Source organism: Daucus carota, chromosome 3 (genome assembly GCF_001625215.2).
Source record: "Daucus carota subsp. sativus chromosome 3, DH1 v3.0, whole genome shotgun sequence".
Taxonomy (NCBI): domain Eukaryota; kingdom Viridiplantae; phylum Streptophyta; class Magnoliopsida; order Apiales; family Apiaceae; genus Daucus; species Daucus carota.
The window spans coordinates 40,615,430-40,640,702 of record NC_030383.2 but is presented as its reverse complement, the minus strand read 5'-3'; the positions used below and the strand labels follow the sequence as shown (position 1 = coordinate 40,640,702).

At 35.4% G+C, this 25,273-nt stretch overlaps 1 protein-coding gene across 1 annotated transcript; it reads left to right on the top strand.

Annotated features, from left to right (window-relative positions):
- The first annotated feature begins 10,204 nt into the window (after positions 1–10,204).
- LOC108212470 (uncharacterized) lies at positions 10,205–20,569 on the top strand. The gene is given in 10 exon segments (XM_064090051.1): positions 10,205–10,303; positions 10,305–10,423; positions 10,425–10,563; positions 16,456–16,575; positions 16,717–16,840; positions 17,860–18,296; positions 18,403–18,479; positions 18,613–18,748; positions 19,835–20,038; positions 20,519–20,569. Coding segments are annotated over 10 exon segments (1,506 nt in total).
- Positions 20,570–25,273: the final 4,704 nt, after the last annotated feature.

The following is a 25,273-nucleotide window of genomic DNA, read 5'->3' as shown; positions in this document are numbered from 1 at the left end:
GAATTTGACTATATATTCTTTAAATTCTACACCTAAAATTAACATCCGTAATATTTTCTCCATTTTTATTTAAATATTAATGAGAATCGTTTGTTCACGATCGAAATTAAAAAACAAGTAATCTGGTTAGGTAAGAGACGGAAAATATCAAAAATATTTAAATTGTTAAATGTGTATATTCTTGAGAAATAGCTTGAAATATACATCAAGTATAAAAAAATATCGAGAATTTGTTCATTATTTTAAATATTTTACTATTGTATTCAAAAAAAATTTGGAATGTTGATGAAAATATCAATTATAGACGTTTATGATGTGTTTAATATTGTCAATAATTTTTTTTTAAAAATTAAGGCTTTTAATTGTTATTGAGAGGCCGTTTTTAATTTTTGTTAGGCATTAAGCTACTGTATGCTTTTATTATCGTAGAATACCTTTTTAACAATCTTCTTTTAATGAATTTTCTTTAGAAAATTTACAATTGAATTCATAGTGGATGATGATCTTTTTAATTATCACAATTAAACTTTATATTATAAATAATGTTGTTACGCTATTCTTAATTTTATATTTATATATTTTTTGTGAATAATTTACTAATATTTAAAAATTAAATATATAAATGTCCCAAAAAAGGTGTTTAGAAAAAAAGATTTAGAAAGCCCGCACGCGGAGCGCGGTCAAAAAAGACTAGTTAATGATAAAAGTCCATTAGTGATAAAAGTTCCATGTATATATTGGTACATGGGGCGCATGATTTTTATATTATATTTTGTTTTTTAAAATCTTATTACTTTTTATAATGTTTGAAATGTTAATAATTTTTTTAGCAAAAAAAAAATAAAAAATAATTTAGAGGAACATAAAGAAGTGGTTGTATATGTTGTTCAAGGTAGTTACTCATAACTATAAGATTTCAATTAATTATATTAATCTGAAATAACAAAGTAATGGATGTTGGAGCTTCTGATGTTGTTAACCTGCTGATATTATAGCGAATTTTTATTCAATGGGAGGGCTCAAATGTAATAAGCAGACACTACATGAACTGATCATTCTCATATTCCGCAGCCTGAGTCTTTTTCACGGGCGAAACTCGTTGCCGTTGGTCCTCAAAGGGAAATGTTATATCCAAAGCAAGTTTTTATATCCAAATATGAAAAAACATGAAAAGACGAAATTATCTCTCACATTATTTTCTTTTTCTTTTTGTTGTTATTGTGTATGCACGGGGCTAGTTTTGTCTTTTCATGCTTGTTTGCTCTGCATATTAAAAATTTACTCTGGATATAGCATTTCTCGTCCTGAAAATGGTTTTTGTTATATGTACATCTACGCACAAGAAAATTATTCTCGCAAAAACTATTGCAAAATTAATTTGAGTAGTATACTGATCACATTTAAAATTATACAATAATAAATAATAAGTACAAGAATCGATTGTTTATGTATATATATATTGATTAATGTTAATTAATTAATATCACATACAATTAATTAACACATATATCTTATAAAAATTTATAGAAAGATAACATATGTTCCTACCATCATCAACTTTATTAATAACTCGTTTTTTTTCTTAAGATTGCAATGAAAAATTATTTTTTAACATAAGGATATTTCATTCGGAATTAAGACACTACGGTTCGTTAGATAAATTTCTACCTCTCTCCATCTATCTCTGAGATGTTTGCCCGGAAACTCAAAAAGTTTTTTTGTTCGACAACGAATAATGACGATGATATAATTTTATAATCTATTTTTTTTATAAATATGGCTTATAACCTTACAAACAGGGGCGGAACCATAGCTTTGGCTATGGGTTCCCGGGCACCCACTCAACTTCTCGCCGAAATGTAATTATAAGGTAAATTTCGGTTAAAAATTAATTTAAAATTAGCGGGAACCCACTAAAATATTTTACCAAATTCATAATTTACTTTAATAATTCAGAAATCTTATTAATTATTAGGCGATTGTTGTTCGAAATTATTTAACATCTCATATTTATTAAGATATTTGTATAAATATATTCCTTTTAATTTCCGTTGTTCTTTAAATTAACATTTAATATTAATATCAAAAATTTAAATATTAATATTTAATTAAATATTTATTATTTATATTAATAAAATAAAACAAGGAACCCACTGAGAAAAAATTCTGAGTCCGCCACTGCTTACAAATGAGTATGACAGAGGATAAGTTCTTAACCACTGAGTTATCCAACCGTGCTCTATAATTTTTTTTAATATAATCATATTAATTAATTGTATGTGACATTGATTAATTGTATGTGATACTAATTAATTGACACTATTCAGTTTATATGAACAATCGGTCCTTATATTTGTCACTCACATTAAATTGTATAATTTTTTGAATGCGATTAATATATTAGTCAAATTGCAAAAACAATATGTCATCAATATTAAAAGAGAATATGATTAAATTAGCAAAAAAGAAGAAGAGAATATGATTAATGGTTATATAAGCAAAGTTACTTGGTCCATAATACATTTAGCCAAAACCTAAGGAATGCAAAATATAATTTAATGTGAAATATTTAGAATACCTCAGTTGACTCGGTAATTGTCAAACCATGACGAAAAAGTGTCTAAAAGATTCGAAGTATGTCGGGTTTTAAAGTTAAAAGATACAAAATACTTGTCATGAAACTATTGAGTGCAAAATATGTTTAGCTAAAAGTCTAAAACATATGGGTGCAAATTACTAAAAATCATAACGTGTGAATATAATTTTTCTATTTAATTATTAATTTGTTGGCTTTTCCCTTTTATTAGTTTTTAATTAATTTTATTATAAGTTCTATGGAGTACATAAAAACATTGGAGTATTGAAGTACAAATCATAATTTTTTAGTTTGATCCTATATAACATCTTTGATTATCCAAATTTTGATATAATCTATCATTTATAAGTTGTCTTGCACATAATTGTCAATTAATCATTAATATCTTTCAACTTTAACAAGTATTAAGATTATTGTTCTGCTTATTAGTTATATTGCAGAACATAGAGTCATATGATTTATAAAGGTAATTATTCTACCATTTGATCACGATGTTTATGTTGCAGAACATAATGTGCTGGTTGTCAAATATTAACAAATATTATTGGACAAAAAAATTGAAATTTAGATGATTAGATTACATTTTATCAAACTTTGTACTCCAATACTCCAATTTTTTTTGTACTCCATAGAACTTAACTCATTTCTTGTATATATAAATTTCTTATGTTCTTGTTTTATGTTGTATTATTTTGGGATATTCGACGGAAATAAAGGATGAAATGTAGAACAAGAATAATCTTTTCCTTTCTAGACCTTCTACTTTGCTTGCCTAATTCTCTTAATCGAAGCATGGCAATCATTGCCACGGTTATGTATGTGTGCATAGATTCAATTGAGAGGGAAATTAGGGAGAGAAACAAATAGCAAAAAAGAGACTGCAATACAGAATGGTGAATTATAATGAGGTTATCAAGAAATTTCTGAATCAAAAGATGTCGATGCGTACCTTAATCTGTAGTTTGACGGTTGACAGACACACACAAATTCTTTATCACTTGACGGTCGTTTGATTGTATAGTCATACATTCTATCACCAAGGCCAAGAATAAGGATCATACGCACCCAAGAAGCTGTCATCTTTATTCAAAAACCTCTGATTATCAAGCTTTAATTTCGATTTTCGCGGAAATTGGGTTTGAACACCGATTTACTTTGCCCTGTCAGTTATCTATCTCTCCCAAAAATTTAGCGTGTCTCCCTACAATTTAGCAGTGTATGTGATTTGAATATGTCAAATTTCTGAATAATTTTCTGTTGTCTTTCTTCTTCGAGCAACTCCTGTAGTCGGTTTTCATCGCAAGAATTCCTTCTCTATGATTCGTTGATATAGACACAAACATTGTATCTACATTAACCGATGCGTATTAATGGATCATCACGGATGTTGGTGCGTCGAAGAATTTGGTAAGATTTAGTGCGTACTAATGGATCATCACGGATGCTGGTTCGTCGAAGGATTTGGTAAGATGGATCATCATTGATGTTGGTTTGTCGAAGGATTTGATAAGGTTTAGTGCGTACTAATGGATCATCACAGATGTTGTTTTGTTGAAAGATTTGATGAAGCAGAACCGACATAGATGGATTACACAAGAAGGAATTAAGTTAATTCAAAAAAGTGTGCAAGTAGTGGTAGTTCTTATCCAGTTTGATATCTCCGTTTCAGATCATTGTCACCCATCGTCGACAAACGGAACCGTTTAGGTAAGTCCTATGTGAAGAAGACCATGGGCTAAGGTATATTAATATTATATCACACGCTATATTATTTATTGTGCACTAAGTCGGGGGTCTTCACGGAAACAACCTCTCTGCTTTAAGGGCAGGGGCAAGGCTGCGTACATCTTACCCTCCTCAGACCCTGCTCTAAGCGGGATATACTGAGTATGTTTGGTTTGGTTTGGTTATGTAGAACAAGACCTCACATAAAATTTTAAGGCCTTGCTCCCGAGTTTATCTAGGGGAGAAAGCAAGTGAATGCAAGTGAAAGCAAGTGTGCTTTCACTTTCATCCCACTTTTGGAGTGAAAGTTTTGGAGTGAAACTATGCTATATTTTCACTCACTTTCACTCGCTTTCCTCCTTTTAAAAAACTCGGGAGCACGAGTAGGAGTGAAAGTTAGATAACTTTACTTCCTTTTCACTTGCTTTCCTCCCTTTTTAAAACCCGGGAGCAGGGTGTAAATGTCTACATGTCATGTGATTACATGATCTAACTTTCTTGAATGTTCTATATTATATTAATCCCGCCCTTTTTATCGTCACATTTAACTTTGACCAGTCAAATTGACTAAAATTTGATTGAAATTTATTAATATTTTATTAATTGATAAAAATAAAAAAATTAAGCCATCAAAAATAATTTTTAATCTACTTTAACATGTAACTTTTTTTTGAAATTAACATGTATTTTTTAATTTTATAAAATAATGTAAGAATGACATATAATTTTTGATTAAAAATTAATTAATTTGATCAATAAAAATAAATATACGACAACTAAAAGAGAAGGATGTTATAAATAATATATTTATGTGGATGTCCTTTGGCTTTTCATTAGCCAAACCTTTGGCTTTTCACTAACTAGACCTTTGGTTTACTTATAACTGATTTTGTAATCTTATATAAAGGACATGTGTGTAACACATATGATATATACAATCACATCTTCTCCTTTCTCTTTTGTCTAGCTCTCTCAACAGTCTCTTTACATATATTATTACATAACACGTTATCAGCACGAATCGCTATTCTGTTTTGTTTCTATGTTGTAAGATTCGCTATTCGTGTACTCATATTCAAAAGGATCATGATTTGAAAATTTGAGATGGGATAATCGACGAGCACTTATTTTGGTACAAAGAGCGAGTTATACTTTCGGATGGTAAAGGTTTTTATCATTGATTTGGGTAAAGAATTTTTTTGAAGCAAGGGATCTTGAACTTACAATAATGTAAGTTTTTAAGGTACGCCTCCTTTCACTATTCTTTACATTTTATGATATTATACTAAATAAACGTCTATGTTTGAGTTATATGTTAATCTTGCATTTCTAAAAAAAAAATAAAAAAATCACACTAAATTTGTTGTTCGTCAGAATTAATAGATAAAAGATATTTGTCCATCAATTTTCTACAACTTTAATTGGTTAAGATTTACGATATTATATATGTAAGTTTGTGAATTCATCTGCATGGTATGACTTCGGTTGTAGGTATTGTAAATTGTTTTCTATCTAGTTTGAGTAACATATATTTGCTTAATCTTAATATGTTTGTGTCTCTCTCTGTATATTTGTTATTATTGATTGGTTTGATATTGGCATAGTAAATTGTTTACTTGGCTATGATTAATATCTTCCATGTTATATTATATTTTTAGTGATCATGTTTATGTTTACTTTTGTTTAACTTTTGTGGATGATATTGGTATATGTTTTAGTCCATCGGAATTTATTGAGCTTATACTCGTTGTAAAGGTCTTTTGATCATCTATAATTTTTCTTTTTCGCGTATTTCTAAAATCTGCCTATAAGTATGTCAAAATCTGCATTTTGTGTAATCTGATTATATGATGCAAGTTGATTTGCTGTCACTTCTAAAATTCATAGTAAATTGAATATTGATCCAAATATTATGAACGATACCATTCTGGAAATCTCTTTTCGATATCTACGTTTTGTCTTTACATTCCATTATCATATTATGTGATTTTGATGCCTTAAATATCAAAATACTATCATAATCAGGAGCTAATTCTGCATTTGCAGTCCACAAATATTTGTTTTCTGAATTCATTACTTGTTCGTTTTTAACGAGCCTTACCATTCTGGAAAGGTCTCGGAATATCCTACGTTTTTCGTGTTTTATACATTTCCAGATAAAATGATCTTCATAGAGTAAATTGATATTCTTTGAAACTGGTCAGTTTTGACTTTATCATAATTCTATGACTTTATCATAGAGCAAATTGATACTCTTTGATTTCTGATATTGGATTAATATGTTTTGAGATTATTTTTGATAACGTATCAAGTATGATAGTAGGTTGTCCTATTTATTAAAAGTCATATATGCATATCTGTAATTCAAAAGTTGATTTCCTTAAAGTCATTATCTACTTCAAATTGAGATTTGAATTGATACTAAGCTTAATTATCATAATAAGCAGATTGTGCATACTAATTAGTGGCATAGCTAATATCTTTATGAAGAATGCAAAAATTCTCTATCATTCTTATTTATGTGAATCATGTGTGACTTTATATCTAGTCGTTGTCTATATATCCTCGATTAATATATATTAAAAAGGTCCTTGCATGTCTCTATATTTAATCATTGAATTTATGTGATCACTAAAAGTTTTGAGAAAGTGAAAAACAACATGTTTTATGATTTAGATGAGATGATTTGGTGACCACACACACTACGTCACTTATATCAAGTTGTCCTCCTCACATATTAACATATATTACATATTCATGCTTCAAATACGTGTTATTTCGAAATCTTTATATGATATCTTGGTAAATGATAAAATCATTATGTGCCTTTAAATATTGAGTCTAATTCATTGCACTAAAAGTAATTTGGAGAAAGATTCTCCACTAATTTATAATAAGCATAACTGATATTGATTTTGAAGTAAACCAGAAGTTTACTTATAAGGTTATTGTTTGGCCTGACTAGCTAAGCCATCTCAATGATAAAGATGCGAATAGTAATTAATATTTTATATGGACTTTTGTTGAAGAGCCTGTAGATTTTGAAGTAAACCAGAAGTTTTTTTCTTCTCAGTGATACATGTATTATTTAAGGCAAAATTGATCACCAGCAAAGATATAGTTGTGATTTTTCATCTTTGAGAATGAATAGATGAAAATATGACATGAGTTATAAATATCCCATTATTGAATAATGAGACATGTGAAAAATATACGAAGTTATTATCAACTTGCATCCTGAAGTATGCAAGCTTTGTTATTCGGAATATATGCTTATAATGCTGGTGAATCTCATAACGAGTGTTATCTCGTCCATAATAATTGTTGAGTATTTTGTATCACATATTTATCGATTCGCATCATATAAACAATTGTTCTTAATCTCCCCCCCATCATAAATAAATTATTTGGTCATCATAGATTTTCCACCACGTTAGTAAGATCGATTCATATATTACATATGAGTGCATTTGGAATCATCAATATGTATTTGTTATGACTTGATGAGTTGTTTTCTCAAAATCAGGGGGAGTAAATAAATAGCCGGTGAAAATAGAATATAAGAATGAATTATCATTGCCTCATCTTGATCCTCAAAATAAAGAATATGAACCAGAAGTTCATAAGATAATTCATTTTGATGACCAAAAATAGTGACTATGACACAAACACCGGCCACATATGCTCCTATGATATTAATGTCGCAGAGGGATAACCTCAAGATATTATTATGTCTAAAGAACGCCTGAAGCGTGATAGGCAAGTTGGTTCCATATATATATCTTATACCAAAAAAAGTGAAAAGGAGCAATAATTGATGATGGCTGGATTGAGAAATCAATAATTTTTGAAGGATCTCCGGAAGAGATTATGGATATGACATTGAAGGATCTCCGGAAGAGATTATGGACATGACAAATTAGAGAAAATAAAAGTAATGAAAATTATTGAGATCTCGATATACTATGTCTTGTCCAGAATAAAGTGGAACCATAAATTGAATCGACGTCGATGATATTTATAAAACTTGAGGTTATTGATAACAATGAGGATCATGAAGCAGAATCTATTAGAAAATATTGATATAATTGGCCAAAGAATAAAGGATATAACTGAGGCAATTATAAAGAAAAATTATCTGGACCAGTAGTCCTCTCACACCCGAAATTGTGAAAATAGTGCGCCGTACGAATCATTATCTCTTAATAGAGAAATATTTGAAACTGCAGTTAACACACCTAAAGGTGTCAAGTCAGTGGGATATGAAAGGTTTTTGTGAAAACAAGATGAAGTTTCAAAAAATAAATAAATTATTATGTGAAACTCAGATATTTGTATGATGACCTTGTATTGGTCATGAAGAGTAATAGTATTTGTGGTGGAAATGATTATTTGATTGCGAAATAGTCCCGCAATATGTGAAGGTTCGATTTAAGTTTTATACGACCCACTTGACAATAATCATCCTAGAAGGATCTTAACTGCCAGAAGCAGTATAACAAACTCTCGAGAACTACACCCTCTCAAATGGAACAGGGATTCGGACCAGCAGTCCAACACAAAATTATTTTGACAAATACATGTTATCATTATATATCAAATTATAGGTGACAACTCATAAAGTCTCTGGCCAGAGCAGATGGAAACTAGAATGTGTTTCTAGTTAACATTGAATTGAGTTGCACCTGATTAAAATACTATATGTTATATTATGTGATAAAATGTTTCTTGGTGTATATATTGGAAGAAGAATTTCTCTTTGGATGAATGATATATTGTCATATGTGAATCCCACAAGGATTATAAATACACGATAGTACACTAACTTTTGTGAACACTTGAAAGAAATTCTCGGTACTGAAGTACCGTATCTAAGTAAACTACAACATGTTTTATCATAGACGTTTTGACATAATTATAAATTTATTAAAAGTTGGTTTTCCGCTTTTGATTAGTATTCATTGCTAAGTAATTTGCTCGCTCTAAAGGCGTGTGAATCTTAAGAGTTTATTCAATCTCCACTAATCAATCTCATAAGGTTTTTAAGTTAATTTTACAGGAGCAAAGTCCTCATTTCAATTAATATTAACGGTGGATCAAAATTGATTAAATTATATTGGAGTTTTTCTTTTGGTATAAAATGAGTTTTTGCAGGAACTTCTTCCACAATATTTTGACTTCGGCAATCTAAGATGGCTAAAGCTGGAGAAACAGTGTAGCATGACAAGGATGAGAACTCCACCGACTATATATATATATATATGAAAGCTCCACTGACTGCTTATGATAGCTACAACCCAATGAAGGCACTTTTAACATATATTTGAGAAGTTCTAGAACAGAGGAGCTCATCAACTCAGAGATATTATTTAATATAATCATGAGGGGGAGCAAATGCACGCTGCACTCTTTTTTCCTTATCCATGGTTTTTCCCACTGGGTTTTCCTGGAAAGGTTTTTAACGAGGCAGCATCACGTGCACATTATGAAATAGATATTTTTGTTCCTTCGCTTGGTTTTTATCCCACAGGGTTTTTCCAAGAAGGCTATAACGAGACATTATTTCGTTTGACGGACATCCAAGGGGGAGTGTTATAAATAATATATTTATGTGGATGTCCTTTGGCTTTTCATTAGCCAAACCTTTGGCTTTTCACTAACTAGACCTTTGGTTTACTTATAACTGATTTTGTAATCTTATATAAAGGACATGTGTGTAACACATATGATATATACAATCACATCTTCTCCTTTCTCTTTTGTCTAGCTCTCTCAACAGTCTCTTTACATATATTATTACATAACAAAGGAAACAATTTTTATACCTCTAGAAAGTCTTGTGAAAATAAAAGGCAAATAACGACGGAAGAACTAACTTTTGCTATGGAATTTTCCCCGCCCATTCACATAGTCTCGCCCACCGAGTCACCCCAATTCAACAACCTCAACTCGTTGCTGACTCGTTCCTCACTCGTCGGCCTCAGACGCCGAATGGAAGCCTGTTCGTCATCATCAATCAACTTTCCCCACGGTCACTCTTCTCCAAATCGCCTGCCGAGTTGACTCGGAGTCGCTCGTGTTCTTACTTGATCTCTTAGCGATATCTTGTTTCAATCCACGAGTTGTTGAAACAAGTATTCGAGTCACCTCGTATCTTGAAATTAGGGTTTCAATTTAAACAAGACTTGTTGTATCTGTCTTCTACTTTCGTATCGCAAGGCTGCGATCCTGGCTTCAATAAGGTCAATTTATAATCCACAGTTCACAATGTGTTTATATTATTGACAATCGTGCTCTAGTGATATAGTTTTGTGTTATGAAGAAGCTAATACTGTTTTGGGTTTAACTTGGACAGGAAGAAAATAATTGTAGAAGACGATAGAATCAAAGGAAAAAAGAGAATATCATTTCTGTTATGTCCTTGCTACATCCACCTCTATGATATTTATACTACTTAAAACAACCACGACTTAATATAGGCACTGGGCCTGACCCAACTTACTAATTAAAAGGATCATAGTCCATCTAACAAAAGCCTAATAATATTAACCCAACAAGAAACTACGTCGTACTGATTCAAACATAAAATAGCAACTAATTAGGTTCTTTCTTCTCATAACAATTGCCCCTTTCTTAAACAGCGGCGACCTCGCCGATAAAAGATGGAAAGTTGCGATGGATGTCCTCATAAGGTTCCCAGGTTGCATCTTCAGGAAGTTGCCCCTTCCATTGAATCAGTAAATCGACAGAGGGGTTGTTGTTTTTCTTGACAAGGCGTCTGTCCAGGATGGCTGCTGGCACATGGGGAACAGAGTCTGTAGCTATGGGTGGAAGAACAGCTGAGGTGGAAGTGTTAGCACCAATGTGTCGTTTGAGGAGAGATACATGGAAGGTATTGTGGATTTTGGCTTGGGGAGGAAGGGCTAAGCGGTATGCAACAGAGCCTATCTTCTTGAGAATAGTGTAAGGACCATAGTAACGAGCAGAGAATTTGTGGTCCTTGGATGATTTGAGGGAAAGTTGTTTGAAGGCCTGGACTTTTAAGTACACAGAATCCCCTTCCTGAAATTGGCGATCAGTGCGGTGCTTATTGGCATAATAAATCATGCGCTCTCTGGCTTTGGAGAGGTTGGCCTTTAAGAGAGATTGGAGCTCAGCCCTCTGGCTGATGAAAGAGTCTACAGACTCAACTTTAGTATGCTGAGCTTGATGGTAGTTGGTGCTTGGGGGGTCATAACCATAGAGTGCTTTAAAGGGGGGCATATTGATGGCAGAATGGTGGGATGTATTGTACCACCATTCGGCTAGGGGAAGCCATATGGACCAGTCCTTGGGTTTTTGATGTGTGAGGCAACGTAGATACATTTCAACACACTGATTGAGGCGTTCACTTTGTCCATCAGACTGCGGGTGATAAGCAGTAGAGAGATGTGAAGCAGTTCCCAGTGCTTTGAACAGAGCAGCCCAGAAGTGACTAGTAAAGATTTTGTCACGATCAGAAATAAGTACTTTCGGTGGCCCGTGTAATTTGACAACAGAATCAAGGAAGGCCTGAGCAACTTGTGTAGCTGAAAAAGGGTGCTTGAGTGGAATTAAATGTGCATATTTAGTGAATTTATCAATGACAACCAGAATGGTGTCGAAGCCTTTAGACGAGGGAAGGCTTTCAATGAAGTCCAAAGTAACAGTCTGCCAAGCGGCTGCTGGTGTCGGAATGGGTTGCAAGAGGCCAGGGGAAGGAACATGTTCCCCTTTGAAGCGTTGGCAGATGTCGCAGCCTTGAACAAAAGAAGTAATATCCTTAGTGATAGTTGGCCACCAAAAAATGCTTGTAACACGCTTAATTGTGGCATTAATGCCGGAGTGACCACCCTCAGAACCGCCGTGCAAATTGTGAATGATTGATTTTCTCCATCCCCCTTGTGTACCCACATATAAACGACCCTGGTGGCGCAACTCGCCCTGATTAAAACTCCACTCAGGCAAAGAGTTGGGATCGGTAGCCAACTGGGCCAGCACTTGAGATGTAGCTGTGTCAAGCTCCCAAGAGGCCTTGAGATCCTCTTTCCACTTGGGTAGATGAAAAGAGATGGCGTACAGGCCGGGCGGAGTGTCAACAGCCGACTCGAATTGTCGGGAAAGAGGGTCTGCAACCAGATTGTCTCTGCCTTTCTTATACTCGATGGTGTAATCGAAACCCAACAGTTTGGTCAGCCATTTTTGCTGAACCAATGTAGTTATTTTCTGAGTCAGCAAGTGCTTCAAAGCCTCCTGGTCTGTGCGGATTATAAATTGTTGGCCTAATAAGTACCCGCGCCACTTCTGCACCGCTAGAACCACTGCCAAGAGTTCTTTTTCATATGTAGACAACCCCATGTCGCGCGGAGCGATTGCTTTGCTAAAGAAGGCGAGAGGACGGCCAGATTGCATAAGGACAGCACCCACCCCTGACTTGCAGGCATCGGTTTCCACTACGAATACTTTCGAAAAATCTGGAAGAGCTAGAACCGGGGTGGAGCTCATAGCCACTTTGAGTTGATTAAACGCAGTCTCAGCGGCAGGGGGCCAAGCAAAAGCCCCTTTCTTAAGCAAATCAGTCAAGGGACGGCTAAGGGCACCATAATTTCTGACAAAGCGACGGTAATAGCCGGTGAGGCCCAAAAATCCCCGTAGGGCTTTAATGTTCTTAGGCTGAGGCCAAGCTGTCATAGCCTGAATTTTGTTGGAGTCAGCGGCTACCCCTTGCTCACTGATTATATGCCCCAAATATTCAATTTGCGGCTGGGCGAAAGCACATTTGCTACGCTTTACAAACAACTGATTATCTCGCAAGCGCTGAAGTACAGCTTGAAGGTGTTTCGGATGGTCGTCAAGAGAAGTGCTATAAACAAGAATGTCGTCAAAGAAGACAAGAACAAAGGCCCCAATAAAATCTTTAAAAATCTCATTCATCACTCCTTGGAAAGTAGCCGGGGCATTCGTTAAGCCGAAAGGCATCACAACGAATTCATAATGACCCAATTGAGTCTTAAAGGCGGTTTTGTGGATATCTTGTTCGTTAACACGAATCTGGTGGTAACCGCTACGAAGGTCCAGTTTACTAAAGATTTTGCTGCCGTGTAGTTCATCAAGCATTTCATCAATCAAGGGAATGGGAAACCGATTTTTCACAGTAATGGCGTTTAAGGCTCTGTAATCTACGCAGAAACGCCAAGTGTTGTCACGTTTTTTGACTAACAGAACTGGGGATGAATACGGTGACTGGCTGTGACGTATGATACCGCTGGCCAGCATTTCCTGAACCATTTTTTCAATCTCGACCCGCTGCAGGTAGGGGCATTTGTATGGGTTTAAGTTGACAGGTGAACTGCCCTCCAAAATAGGGATGAGGTGGTCTTGTGGGCGCATGGGAGGCAATGCAGTAGGGGTCTGAAAAATATCAGCATAATTGTGGAGTACAGCATCCACTTGAGGGGGAATTGGGGAAGAGATTGGCTCTGTAAGTTCGACAGCAGAGAGTTGGACCAAGAAACAAGCGTGATCAGCTGACTTGGGTAAGTGTTTGGCATTGGTGAGTACTTGAACATCCTTAGGGATGGAGGAAGCCTGACGGAGGTAATGTTTCTTACCCTTCCAATGTATAGAGATCTCTTGTTTCGTAAAATCAAAGCCCACAGGGCTGACCTGTGTGAGCCAGTGCACCCCCAATATAGCATCATACCCACCTAAGGGAATAGAATAAAAATCCGAAACGAATTGAGTGGAACCCATGGTCCAGTGCATAGCTTCAAGTTTAGATGCACAAGTGGTGGTTGTGCCATCGGCCAATTGAACACGCAAAGAGTTGCAGGGAGAGATTGGGAGACCCAATTGTTGGACTAAAGCTTGAGAGATGAAATTATGTGTCGAGCCCGTATCGACAAGCAACTGGATAGGATGGTTTGTGATAGTGCCCGCTATTTTCAACGTGTGTAACCCTTGAGTGCCATTAAGGGCATGAATGGACACACCCCCATCCTCAACTGGGGCAAGTTCACTAGCAGAGTCAGGAATGGAGTCCTCCTCCTCAATGTCTCCAACAATCATGTAGAGCTGTGGGCGGAGGCACTTGTGGCCAGGGGTAAACTGCTCATCACAATTATAGCAAAGGCCCTGCTCACGGCGCTTTGCCATCTCTGTAGAAGAGATCCTGCGAATAGGGGGTACCCGAGTTGCTGGTGTGCTCTTGGGAGTGGAAGAATCTGCCTGAGCACGTGTGAGAGAAGGGGACATAGGCAGAGACTTTGAATTGTCTGCTGAAGATTTAGCCCCAACTGTTGATTGGAAAAATGGTCGGTGGGAGGGTTTCATTTTCTTCTCCAGTAAATCAAGAAAAATTTCTTGCTCACGGGCTTTGTCTATGGCCTCTTGTAGAGAAGTGGGGTTATAGACATAAAGAGCTTGCTGAATATCTGCACGTAACCCACTAAGAAAACTGGACAGGTAAAAGTCATCAGTGTGAAAAGCAGCGGTAGACATCATAAAGCTACGTAACTCTTCAAATTGAGCAATATAGGAACTGACAGAGCCTGTCTGAGTAAGTTTGGTGAATTTACCGATGAGATTACCTTGGGTACCTGTAGTGAAGCGTTTGAGAGCCAACGAGACAAACATCTCCCAACCAAGGCCTGGATACTGAGCCTGAGTAGTTTGATACCAGAAATCGGCCTCACCGTCAAGGTATAATGCTGCATACAGAACTTTTGTCTGGGAATCCATAACAGGGTTCAGAAGGAAAAACTTATCGGCTTTGCTAAGCCACCCACGAACATTAGAGCCATCAAAACGGGGAAAGTCCATCTTAGGAAACTTATAATGAGGGTGATATGGTGGGCGGAACGCTGAAGAGTCATGGTAAGGAGACCCGTGAGGGGAGAGAAAAGGGGAGGATAATGGGAGGGATTGTGGCGGAGAGAACATGTGTTGTCGGGCACGAAAGTTGATCTGTGAAGCGGGAATAAAGGGTGGGGTGTGTGGGTTTGTATGGGTGATAGTACAGGGAAGAGAGGTATGGAGCTGTGTACTAGGGGGAGTGGTGTGAGGGGCAGAGTACAGAGGAGAAGTAGTGGCGGAGGACCGGGTAGAAGACGGGGGTACCGTAGAAACATGGCTAAACGGAAGAGACATAGACGAGATTGTGGGAAATGGAGAAGATGTACCTGTTAACGGAAATGGAGGGAGCATGGTGGCAGCCTGGGGGTGGTACTGTGCTGAAAGACCCTGGATCTGAGAAGAGATCAAATCTCGATCCGTTTGCAATTGAGAGGCGATACCACGGAAATGAGAGCCCATTTCTGCCAACTGAGAGGAAAGGCTAGCAATCTGAGCCATGGTTTGCTCATGTTTTTGGGAGTTGGCGGTCTGTACATCTTCAATCTGAGTCTCTAAGGCCTTAAGGACCTGCTCATGCTTCTGTAACGATGGCCCCGCCATGGGCTCTGATACCACTTTGTTATGAAGAAGCTAATACTGTTTTGGGTTTAACTTGGACAGGAAGAAAATAATTGTAGAAGACGATAGAATCAAAGGAAAAAAGAGAATATCATTTCTGTTATGTCCTTGCTACATCCACCTCTATGATATTTATACTACTTAAAACAACCACGACTTAATATAGGCACTGGGCCTGACCCAACTTACTAATTAAAAGGATCATAGTCCATCTAACAAAAGCCTAATAATATTAACCCAACAAGAAACTACGTCGTACTGATTCAAACATAAAATAGCAACTAATTAGGTTCTTTCTTCTCATAACATTTTGATGATATTAACGTATACATTGTTCCGTAAATTTTTAAATTTACGAGGATCGCTGTATAGTGAAAGCAGTTTTAGCAAGAGAATACTATACATTTATCTGTAAATTTTTGAAAGTGCTGAAGTGTTCTTACTTGACCGTTATTCTTGCTTCGATAAAGTCAATCTAGAATTTGTGTATATAGATTAATGAGGACAACATTCTAGTGTGAACACTTTTAACGTGAGAACAATATACATATTTATGTAAATTATGGTTTATTTGTAAACTTTCGATTTATTGTTGTGTTCTAATTGATTGATAAATTATGTTTTAATTTGATTGTGTTGGATAGGTGGAGCCATATATAGATATTGCAAGTATATATAATGCATTACAATACAAACAAATTGAAAAGCCGAGTAAGAGCTTGGCAGCTATCTGCAAGGATGTGCTCGGGGTTTCTCTTTCCAAGGCACACATTCTATTTTTTTCGCATTTGTTCCGTGGTGGGAGAAAGTTTGAGATACGATTTTTTTTCTTTTTTACTGTATTTTGAATTGCGCATGAGTTTGTAATGCATTTTCATTATTTAATGTGTGAGTGTGTACAGTAGGAGCAACAATGCAGTGATTGGTCATTTCGTCCTCTTACTGAAGAGCAAATTCGGTATGCAGCTGCAGATGCACATTGTCTGCTTAAGATATTTGATGTCCTGCGATGCAAATTTCGAGAAGAAGGTTTGTGATTAATAATGCATCTAACCTTTGTTGTTGTATTAATTTTTGAATATTGTTTGCACTTAAATGGTCACTGGTACCAAAAAATTAGATTATGGTTTTGGTTTATTATTTATTTGAAACACTGACGGCAATAAATCGGAAAACACCTTTATAAATGACTAAAGTAGAAAGCTACTCTTTAAGATCCATTTTATAAGGCATTTGACCTTTTTCACGTGTATCCACTAGATTTGACTCGATAGTTAAAATTAATATTGTTTTACATTTCCTTATTTTGAATAAAAGTTTATGTGTAATTTTATTCAGAAGAAGTAAAAAAAATAAATTATTTTTAACTATCAAGCCGAAGCTCGTAAAAAAAGGTGAAAAAAGACAAATGATTTATGAAATAGACCAGAGTGAGTAATTTGATGGACCATATTTTGAATAATTAGATTTCAATGTCAATATCTTATGTTGTGTTGGTTGGGAAGAATGGAACGGAGCGACTTACATCAGAGGGAAAAAATGGAGGTAGAAGGAAATATTTGGAGAAAAAAAGAAGTGCAAATTTTTTATGATAAGATTTGTGAAGAGATTGGTTATGGGGAAGAATGGAGCGATCCTTCTCAAATTAGGAGGTTTTAAGAAAAACTAAGTTTTGGTTGATAGGATTTAGTAATGGACTGGATGAAGGGATGATTTTTTTATTATTTTTTTTGCATATTTACCCATAATGCAGTTTGAATTTTGTTTCATTCCACTCCAATTCATTCATCCCAACCAAAACAACCTTAGTTTTGTTGGACTTTCCTGAAACTAAATAATAAGTCTGACTTGTAGATGATTCTAAAATAAGCAACCTAATTGTGTCTTTGAGTGTGTTTTTCTGCAAGGCAGTTACTGCTGTCATAGAATAAGATACAACCATCTAGTTTAACGGTCAACCATTTTTAGTTTGTATGTAACTAGAGTTTAACTCGGTCAATCATTTTAAGAATCCTGGAGTGATTTCCATATGTTTATTTGGTTATAACTTTTAGGGAATATATTATATGCTGTTGCTGAGATAAATTTGTTACACGAATTAAATCTTAGATTGAAGCAGCCTGATTCTTGTCATGTGATTATAAATACCAAGTTTTGCAATGCTTTAGAAATGGTCCAAGCTAAAAGTACCGAATCTCAAGAAATAATAATCAGTAAGGATTGTGAATTGAGATGGCCATCAGAAACACACCAAGATATTGATGACATAATCCTGCGAATGGTTAGAAGATATGGTGACAAAATTGTGTTGAAACTATCTGATAGCAAACCTGAGACATCCAAAAGGAAGGGGAAAAGACATACCTCCAATGGATTGAGGAACAAACAAATTGGATTAGAAAATATTGACGATTGGGAAGGCCCTCCACTTTGGGATCTGTCACTGGGAGGGGATGGATGCCCTAAATTTTTATGTGATAGGATGGTAAGTAGTGTTCTATGTTGTTTCTCACTTTGTACTTTGTCCTTTTTCCCCCTCTTTCTTTTGTTTCTATAATTATGTTTTTTAATTTTACTAAATGACGTTTTAGATTGAAGGCTTGGCTAAACAACTGAGGTGTGTCGGGATTGATGCTGCAGTTCCTTACAGTAAAAAACCTGATAATAGGTATAGAGCAACAAAGTATCTTTATCATAGAAATAACCCGCAAAAATGTTTTGCAGCAGCAAGGAAGCATTAGTACATGCAAGTCTAATAAGAATGCTACAACTTTATTTTGTATCATCTTTATTGCCTTCAGGACCTTAGTAGAACAAGCTGACAAAGAGAAAAGGGTGCTCTTAACACAAGATGCCAAAGTTTTGAGACATGATTATCTGATTAAAAATCAGATATATAGGTTGAAGAATCATCTGAAAAAGGACCAGCTGATTGAGGTACATAAGTTTCATGCTAAAATAGTATTCTGGATATACTTGAGAGTTATTTGCAAATTGCATCACTACACTTGGGGCTAAACTCACTTTACTATATATATACTTTTGATAATGGCAGTACACATCTCCTTGCTAAAAAACTCGCTACAGTACACGCCTCTTAGACCAACTTCTGTTAAATATGAACGTTACCGTCATTTTAACCAAGGGTGATTGTGGAAAAACGTGTTTCAACGGTCATCTCCCCCATATATAAGTAGTTTCTTCCTCTTCCTCATCGTGTATCTGCCCTAATTTTCTGTTAATTACTTTCTTAAATTTGTTTCTCTTCAGAAAAGATGGGTTTAGTGGGTTTAGATTTGAGTGGGTTTTAGAGGAGAGAAGACTTGAGTTTCATCCATGTCAAATATTGAAGCTTGTGTATCCGAAACTTAATTTGATGCAGAAGCTGAGAGAATCTCATCTATGCGTTTATAGTCATGGAGCAAATTGAAGTCGATTAGCATGTCTGGATGTGCATTGTAATTCCCATACTGACTATCTGTTGCAGAAGTTTCAAGAAACTTAGTATCTGCATGAGATGCCATCTTTTTACTTGTTACTGTAGCTGATTTGTTTTCTGCACCTGACCGAAAAAACCCTGTTCCTTAAATCAGTAAAAAAAAACTCTCAGAACCATCATTAGAACAATTCTGTTAATTTTAACGGAAAGGGTTTGTACTGCAGCGCGTTTTTTTCTGTGAGGGGATGTGTACTGCAGTTATCGAAAGTACGTATACTAAAGTGAATTTGGCCTCAAGTGTAGGAATGCAATTTGCAGATAACTATATACTTAATTGTTTTCCTAGTTCTATACCTCCTTTCTCTATGGAAAAAACAGAAAACTAAAAAAAAGCTTTTTTCCCCTTAATTTAGAAGTCTTCATCACAAGAAGCAAGCATCAAAAGTGTGGGTGTGTGGGTCCTTGTGCGTATGTTTGCATGTGTGTGATGTAAGTGGAATGCATGATATTTCTCAGTATATAACTGTCCCTTTTCTTTGTCAGCTCTATGCAGTATAATAAAGGCCGACAGAAGATATTTGCAGGTTATTAGTACTTTTCAACTGAATATTGATGAAGATCAGCTGATGTCAAGGTGCACAAAATGTAATGGTAGGTTCATCGAGAGACCTCTTTCAATTGAAGAAGCAGTTGAAGTTGCAGAGGGTTTCCAAGTGATACCTGATTGTGTGTTAAAAAAGAAAGTAGAGTTTTGGCAGTGCAAAGAGTGCAACCATCTTTACTGGGAGGTACTTTAAACATTTGGTTTTGTCACTTAGACGTTCCTTTCAGTCTATATTGTGTGTTATGTTACATCTCCGCCGTAGAACTTCAACTTGAATGCATTAATATTCTGAAACCAGTCTCGGCTACCTGAAAATACATTGAATTTTTCTTCTTGTTCTTGAGTAGTACTCCCTCTGTCCCTCTAGATTATTAACCTTTGGGACAGAGGGTTCTGCACACATTTTAAACCTCCTGTAAAGTATAATTTCATAAATTATATTAATTTTTTTCTTTTTAATAAAATTTAATGTTCAGTTTTTTTATTCAGAAAAAGAAAATTTCAAAAATAATTTATGAAACTATATTTTATGTACACCTTAAAATATGTGTCAAGCAGTGAAAAAACTGTAAAGAAAATGGAAGGAATGGAGGGAGTAGCGTTCTTTGGTTATTGCTGTGGGAACGTAGTACGCTAAAATATGTATTTTCTAATTGTGTTGCAGGAAAAACAATATCATAGAGCTTTACAGAAGTACAGTGACTATGCAAGCTAAGCTGACAAATTTGAGGTTACAGTTCTGATTATGTTGGAGGAAATTATGCTGTACCTTTTTATGTTTATTTTTGCAGTTTCTTGTAACATATAGTATTCTTCAGATGTCATCAACAACCAGTTAGATTTACAGTTTAGATTATATTTGTCAATGTTTTGGTAAAATGTACATCCTTTAGAAAATTAGTGATGTTCTGTAAATGCTTATTTACAGTATGAATCGCTGCACTTACAGATATGTACACGCATTAACTTTCCTCAACTTTTTCCTGTTCTGGTGGTTCCAATATGGGTTTAGGTAACATGCGGGCAATGAAAATGTAAAGAAATAGATTAAGTGAGCTGATAACTGCCAAGGTCCAATAATATCTATCAATGCGACTCTGGTTTATTGTGTGCTGGAACCAATTTTTTCTGGTTGCTCCCCGCTCACTCACCTTTCCCACTATATACACCGACAAATAACTAGCTGCAGTTCCTATACCCGTCAATCCTACTTTAAAATATTGCATGTACTTGTTCATGGAAGATGGATATCCAGTCTTGAATAACTCTTCGAAACAGGTATCTGTAATCCCAGTAAATACTCCAAGGAGCATGTATTGTGGAACCAACCAAAACATTGTCATTGGAATCTTAATATTCTTAGGTGGGTTGTCTTTTAGTAGATCAGGGATGCTTCTTATCACTTTCAGTCTTCTATTTTCGACTATAGCAGCAGTAATGCAGCAAAAAATTGAAGCAATCAAAGCGAAAGCTATTCCAAATATGGGTACATACTTTTGATAATTTTCAGGTAACCAACCTTTGAAGGTGCTGTAGATGTATCTAAAGATGAAACCTGCGCCACTAGAGAAGAGATAGAAGATGAGAATAGTAACTTTGAGGCGTCCGAGTTTTTGATTCATGTGATTTGCTTGTTCAAGAAAGTAAGTGTTTCCTAGGGAGGATACTAATCCGCAGAGTATGAAGGTTATCCACAATGGGGCTAATTGAAGGCAGGCTTTGGTGTCCTCTACTTCTCTCACGCTACAAAGATGCCACTTAAGCTTTTTCTGTTCGTCTTCTGACGGAGTTGGTAAGATTATTGCAGCCTTGTCCAAGCATCTGCAGGTAAGAATATACGATATAGTATTTTATTGATACAAACATTTTTGCAGATGTCATATATGGAATTTCAAAGCAGCATCTACCTGAGGGAACGAGTGAGCTGAACATTATCATCTGACATATATAGATTTTTTGCATTGTTGTGATCCTCAGGGAGTTCCTTGGACTTTTTGTGTATAGCGGCCCCAAAGACTCTGATGATCGTTGTTAATGGGCTCCCCTGAGGTCCTTTGCGTATGTAGGGATGCCAAACCAAGCCACTTAAGAAGACGAATAGTGCCACCAGGCTAAATATTGCTGTAAGGCCAAACTTGATTGACCAAGATTTTATGAATGGCAAGACAAAACCTCCTATTATTGTAGCAACGACCACAAGAAGGCAGCCTAATTGTTGGCCTATGCTGCAGTCACAAATTTTGTTTTTTATGTTACTGTTCATGGCTTCGTCTTCCTGTTTTTCTTCTTGTTCTTCGAAGAATGGGAATTGGGATACACGACTGGCTCCTCCCAGTGACATCAAAGCTAATGAAATGTAAAACAGTGTTTTCTGTGTTCGACCAATGCATTCTGGATCATACTTGTTGCATTTTCCGATATTAAATGGAGGTGTTGACACAGTAAGAAACATTAACCCCTATAGCGAAGAGGTACCTCTTTTATGACAATTTCAGCATATACACAAATATAACACACAAACACACACAGACACACACATTTACTTGATATGTATATACACTACAACCTACTTACAATGGTATCCACAGAACAGGAGAACAGGAGCGTATAGAAGTTTCCAAGGAAGGAATCGGCGAAGAATGCGAAGGGTATTGGTAAGAAAAGTGATATTCCATTCCAGACATTAATAATGCCAGCAGCATGTGAAACACTTAGTTTCCAAACATTCGTCAAGTATGTCTGCATCACCCACAGTATAATCGATTCTAATATGTCCAGCCCCGTTAATACTACAATAATTTACAGAGAACAAATTTATAATAATTAATCAGATTTTGTTAATACAAAATTAAAACTATATATGTGTTTGAATAAAAGGGAAAACAACCTGTTATTATACGCACAAAGTGTTGCATGATATCAATTGCTGGGCTCACAACTTTGCTCAATGCAGATTTATTGATTGTGGATTAATGTGTCTGGTGTAGAAAACCCAGCAGTTTATTAAAAGTTGAGAGGATTTATACTAAAGGAAGAATAAAAGTTGATCTGCAACATCTTGTCCAAGTATCAATTCCTTTCTTGCCATTGTCAGTTCACTCCAGCATAATCATGCTCCTTTACTGTGGATGCACTCTCCTTTGCCTTCCACTGCATTGTATCTGTAATACAAGTCAGCAGCTACTCTTTTCTCATAGACGATGAACTACTAACAGTCAAACGTGTAAACCGTGCAGAACCACAGCTATATTTTTAAAATATACAAAATAGATTATTTTAGAGAGCCGGACTACATGAAAACAGGTCATTTTGGACCATCACATCAGTTGATTATAAATTTACAAGGCATAATTGGCTTCGGATGACATGTAAAACATACCACAGCTATTTGTCAATTATTATATAAAAAATGATTTTCATAATCTATCCCTGTGTTTGTTTCATCTTGTTATGCTTGAGGGCGTCTGGAGACGGTGGCAGGTAACTCTTACTTATTAACTGATGAAATATCTGTGAAGAAGATCAACTTATGAATGCCACTTTGGGTTGCCTGAAATTACATTGAATTTTGCTTCTTGTTCTTCAGTAACGGTGTTCTGTTATTGCTGTGGGAATTCAGAAAGACTGCTAAAATATGTATTTTGTGATTGTACTGTAGGGAAATCAATATGACAGAGCTAGGCGGAAGTACTGTGACTTTGCAAGCTTTGTCCAAGCACCTGCAGGTAAAAGTAATAATATAGCATTTTATTGATACGAACATTTGTCTGATGTAATGTATGAATTTTAAAGTGTCATCTACCTGAGGGAAGGAGTGAGCTGAACAGGGTCATCTGACATTTAAAATTTTTTACATTGTTGCGATCTTTTGGGAGTTTCTCGGACTCTTTGTGTATAGTGGCCACAAAGACTGATAATTGTTGTTAATTGGCTCCCCTGAGGTCCTTTGCATTTGTAGGGATGCTAAAACAAGCCACTTAAGAAAATGAATAGTGCCACCAAGCTACATATTGCTGTAAGGCCAAACTTGATTGACCAAAATTTTATGAATGGCTAGAAAGCATGAGTGCGGGTGCAGGATACAGAGATTCTAGAATTCAGAAAAATTAAAAATATGGGGATACAAGTGCGGGGGATAAGGCAAAATATTAAAAATAATATATGTGTGTGTGTATCACACACACTCACCAATAATACAAATATACCTGATGCAGAGATCTGCAACTTATATAAACACACGAGTAGATATATATACAACTCATATAGACACACAGGTATGTTATTTGTTTATTTTGACTAATTAACGTTTTTTAATTGTGTAAATTAAATTGTTTTTTTTATAAAAAAAGTTACTGGAAATTACGAAAATTGCCATTATGATGTATCCCCGCACCCCACTTTACGTATTCCCGTGTATCCAGAGGCGGATACAAAGGACCCTTGGGGTCACGTGCCCACCTAATAATTTTATTTTTGATTTTTTTTAATTTTTTTACTTTTGTTTATGTAAATATCTGCACTTGCCCCCGTATATATTGTTAAAAAAATGATAGATCAATTCTCTTAAGCATAAGCAGACATGTGCATACATTTGAGCCCCTCAGTTTGGGGTTTGAGGTTAAAACTTAAAACTTAAAACCTTGAAGAAACATTGGCAATTTGGTAAGATGATAAACTGAAGACCGAAGAGCATCGGCAATCGGCATTCTATTTCTATATATCATATCCATATGTAAGTGTGTCTTTGCCTCTATTCTAAATTCCAATCTCAATTTTGTATGTTAATTGTTGTCTCTTAAATAAAATCCCAAATGCTTGAATTGTGGTGTCTTAAATAAAATCTCAAATGCTTGAATCCCTCTTTCAATAGATAAGTTTATATTATTTATTTCAGTATTTGAGCCATAGTCATGGAAAGATTTTATAAGAGGCTTAAACCATCTGATAGTAATCCTGTGATTCCAGAAGTAGTAGTGATTCAGAAGCTAATATATCCAATGACCTGAAGTAGCAACTCCTCTTGCCGAAGTTAATATGTCTCCAATTAAAATTGATATTTCTGATACTGAAGTTGATCTGGGACTGAGGAAACCTATCAGCGAAATTTCTCTAAATGAGAAAGATAGAATTCGACGAGCATATTTGCTAAATGGGCCTTTCCAACTAGTTAGCCACGTATTTCCTTTTACATTATTTGGAAAGAAAAAGCGAAGGTTTAAAGTTTCTTGGTTTAAAGATTATGCTAGTTGGTTGGAATATAGCATACAAAAGGATGCTGCATTTTGCTTATTCTGTTACCTGTTCAAAGATGAGTGCGGTGCTCGGGGAAACAATGAGACATTTGTCAATAAGGGTTATAGAAATTGGAAGAAGCCCGAGAGATTGGGAGATCACATTGGAAGGCGTATCCCCATCTCTA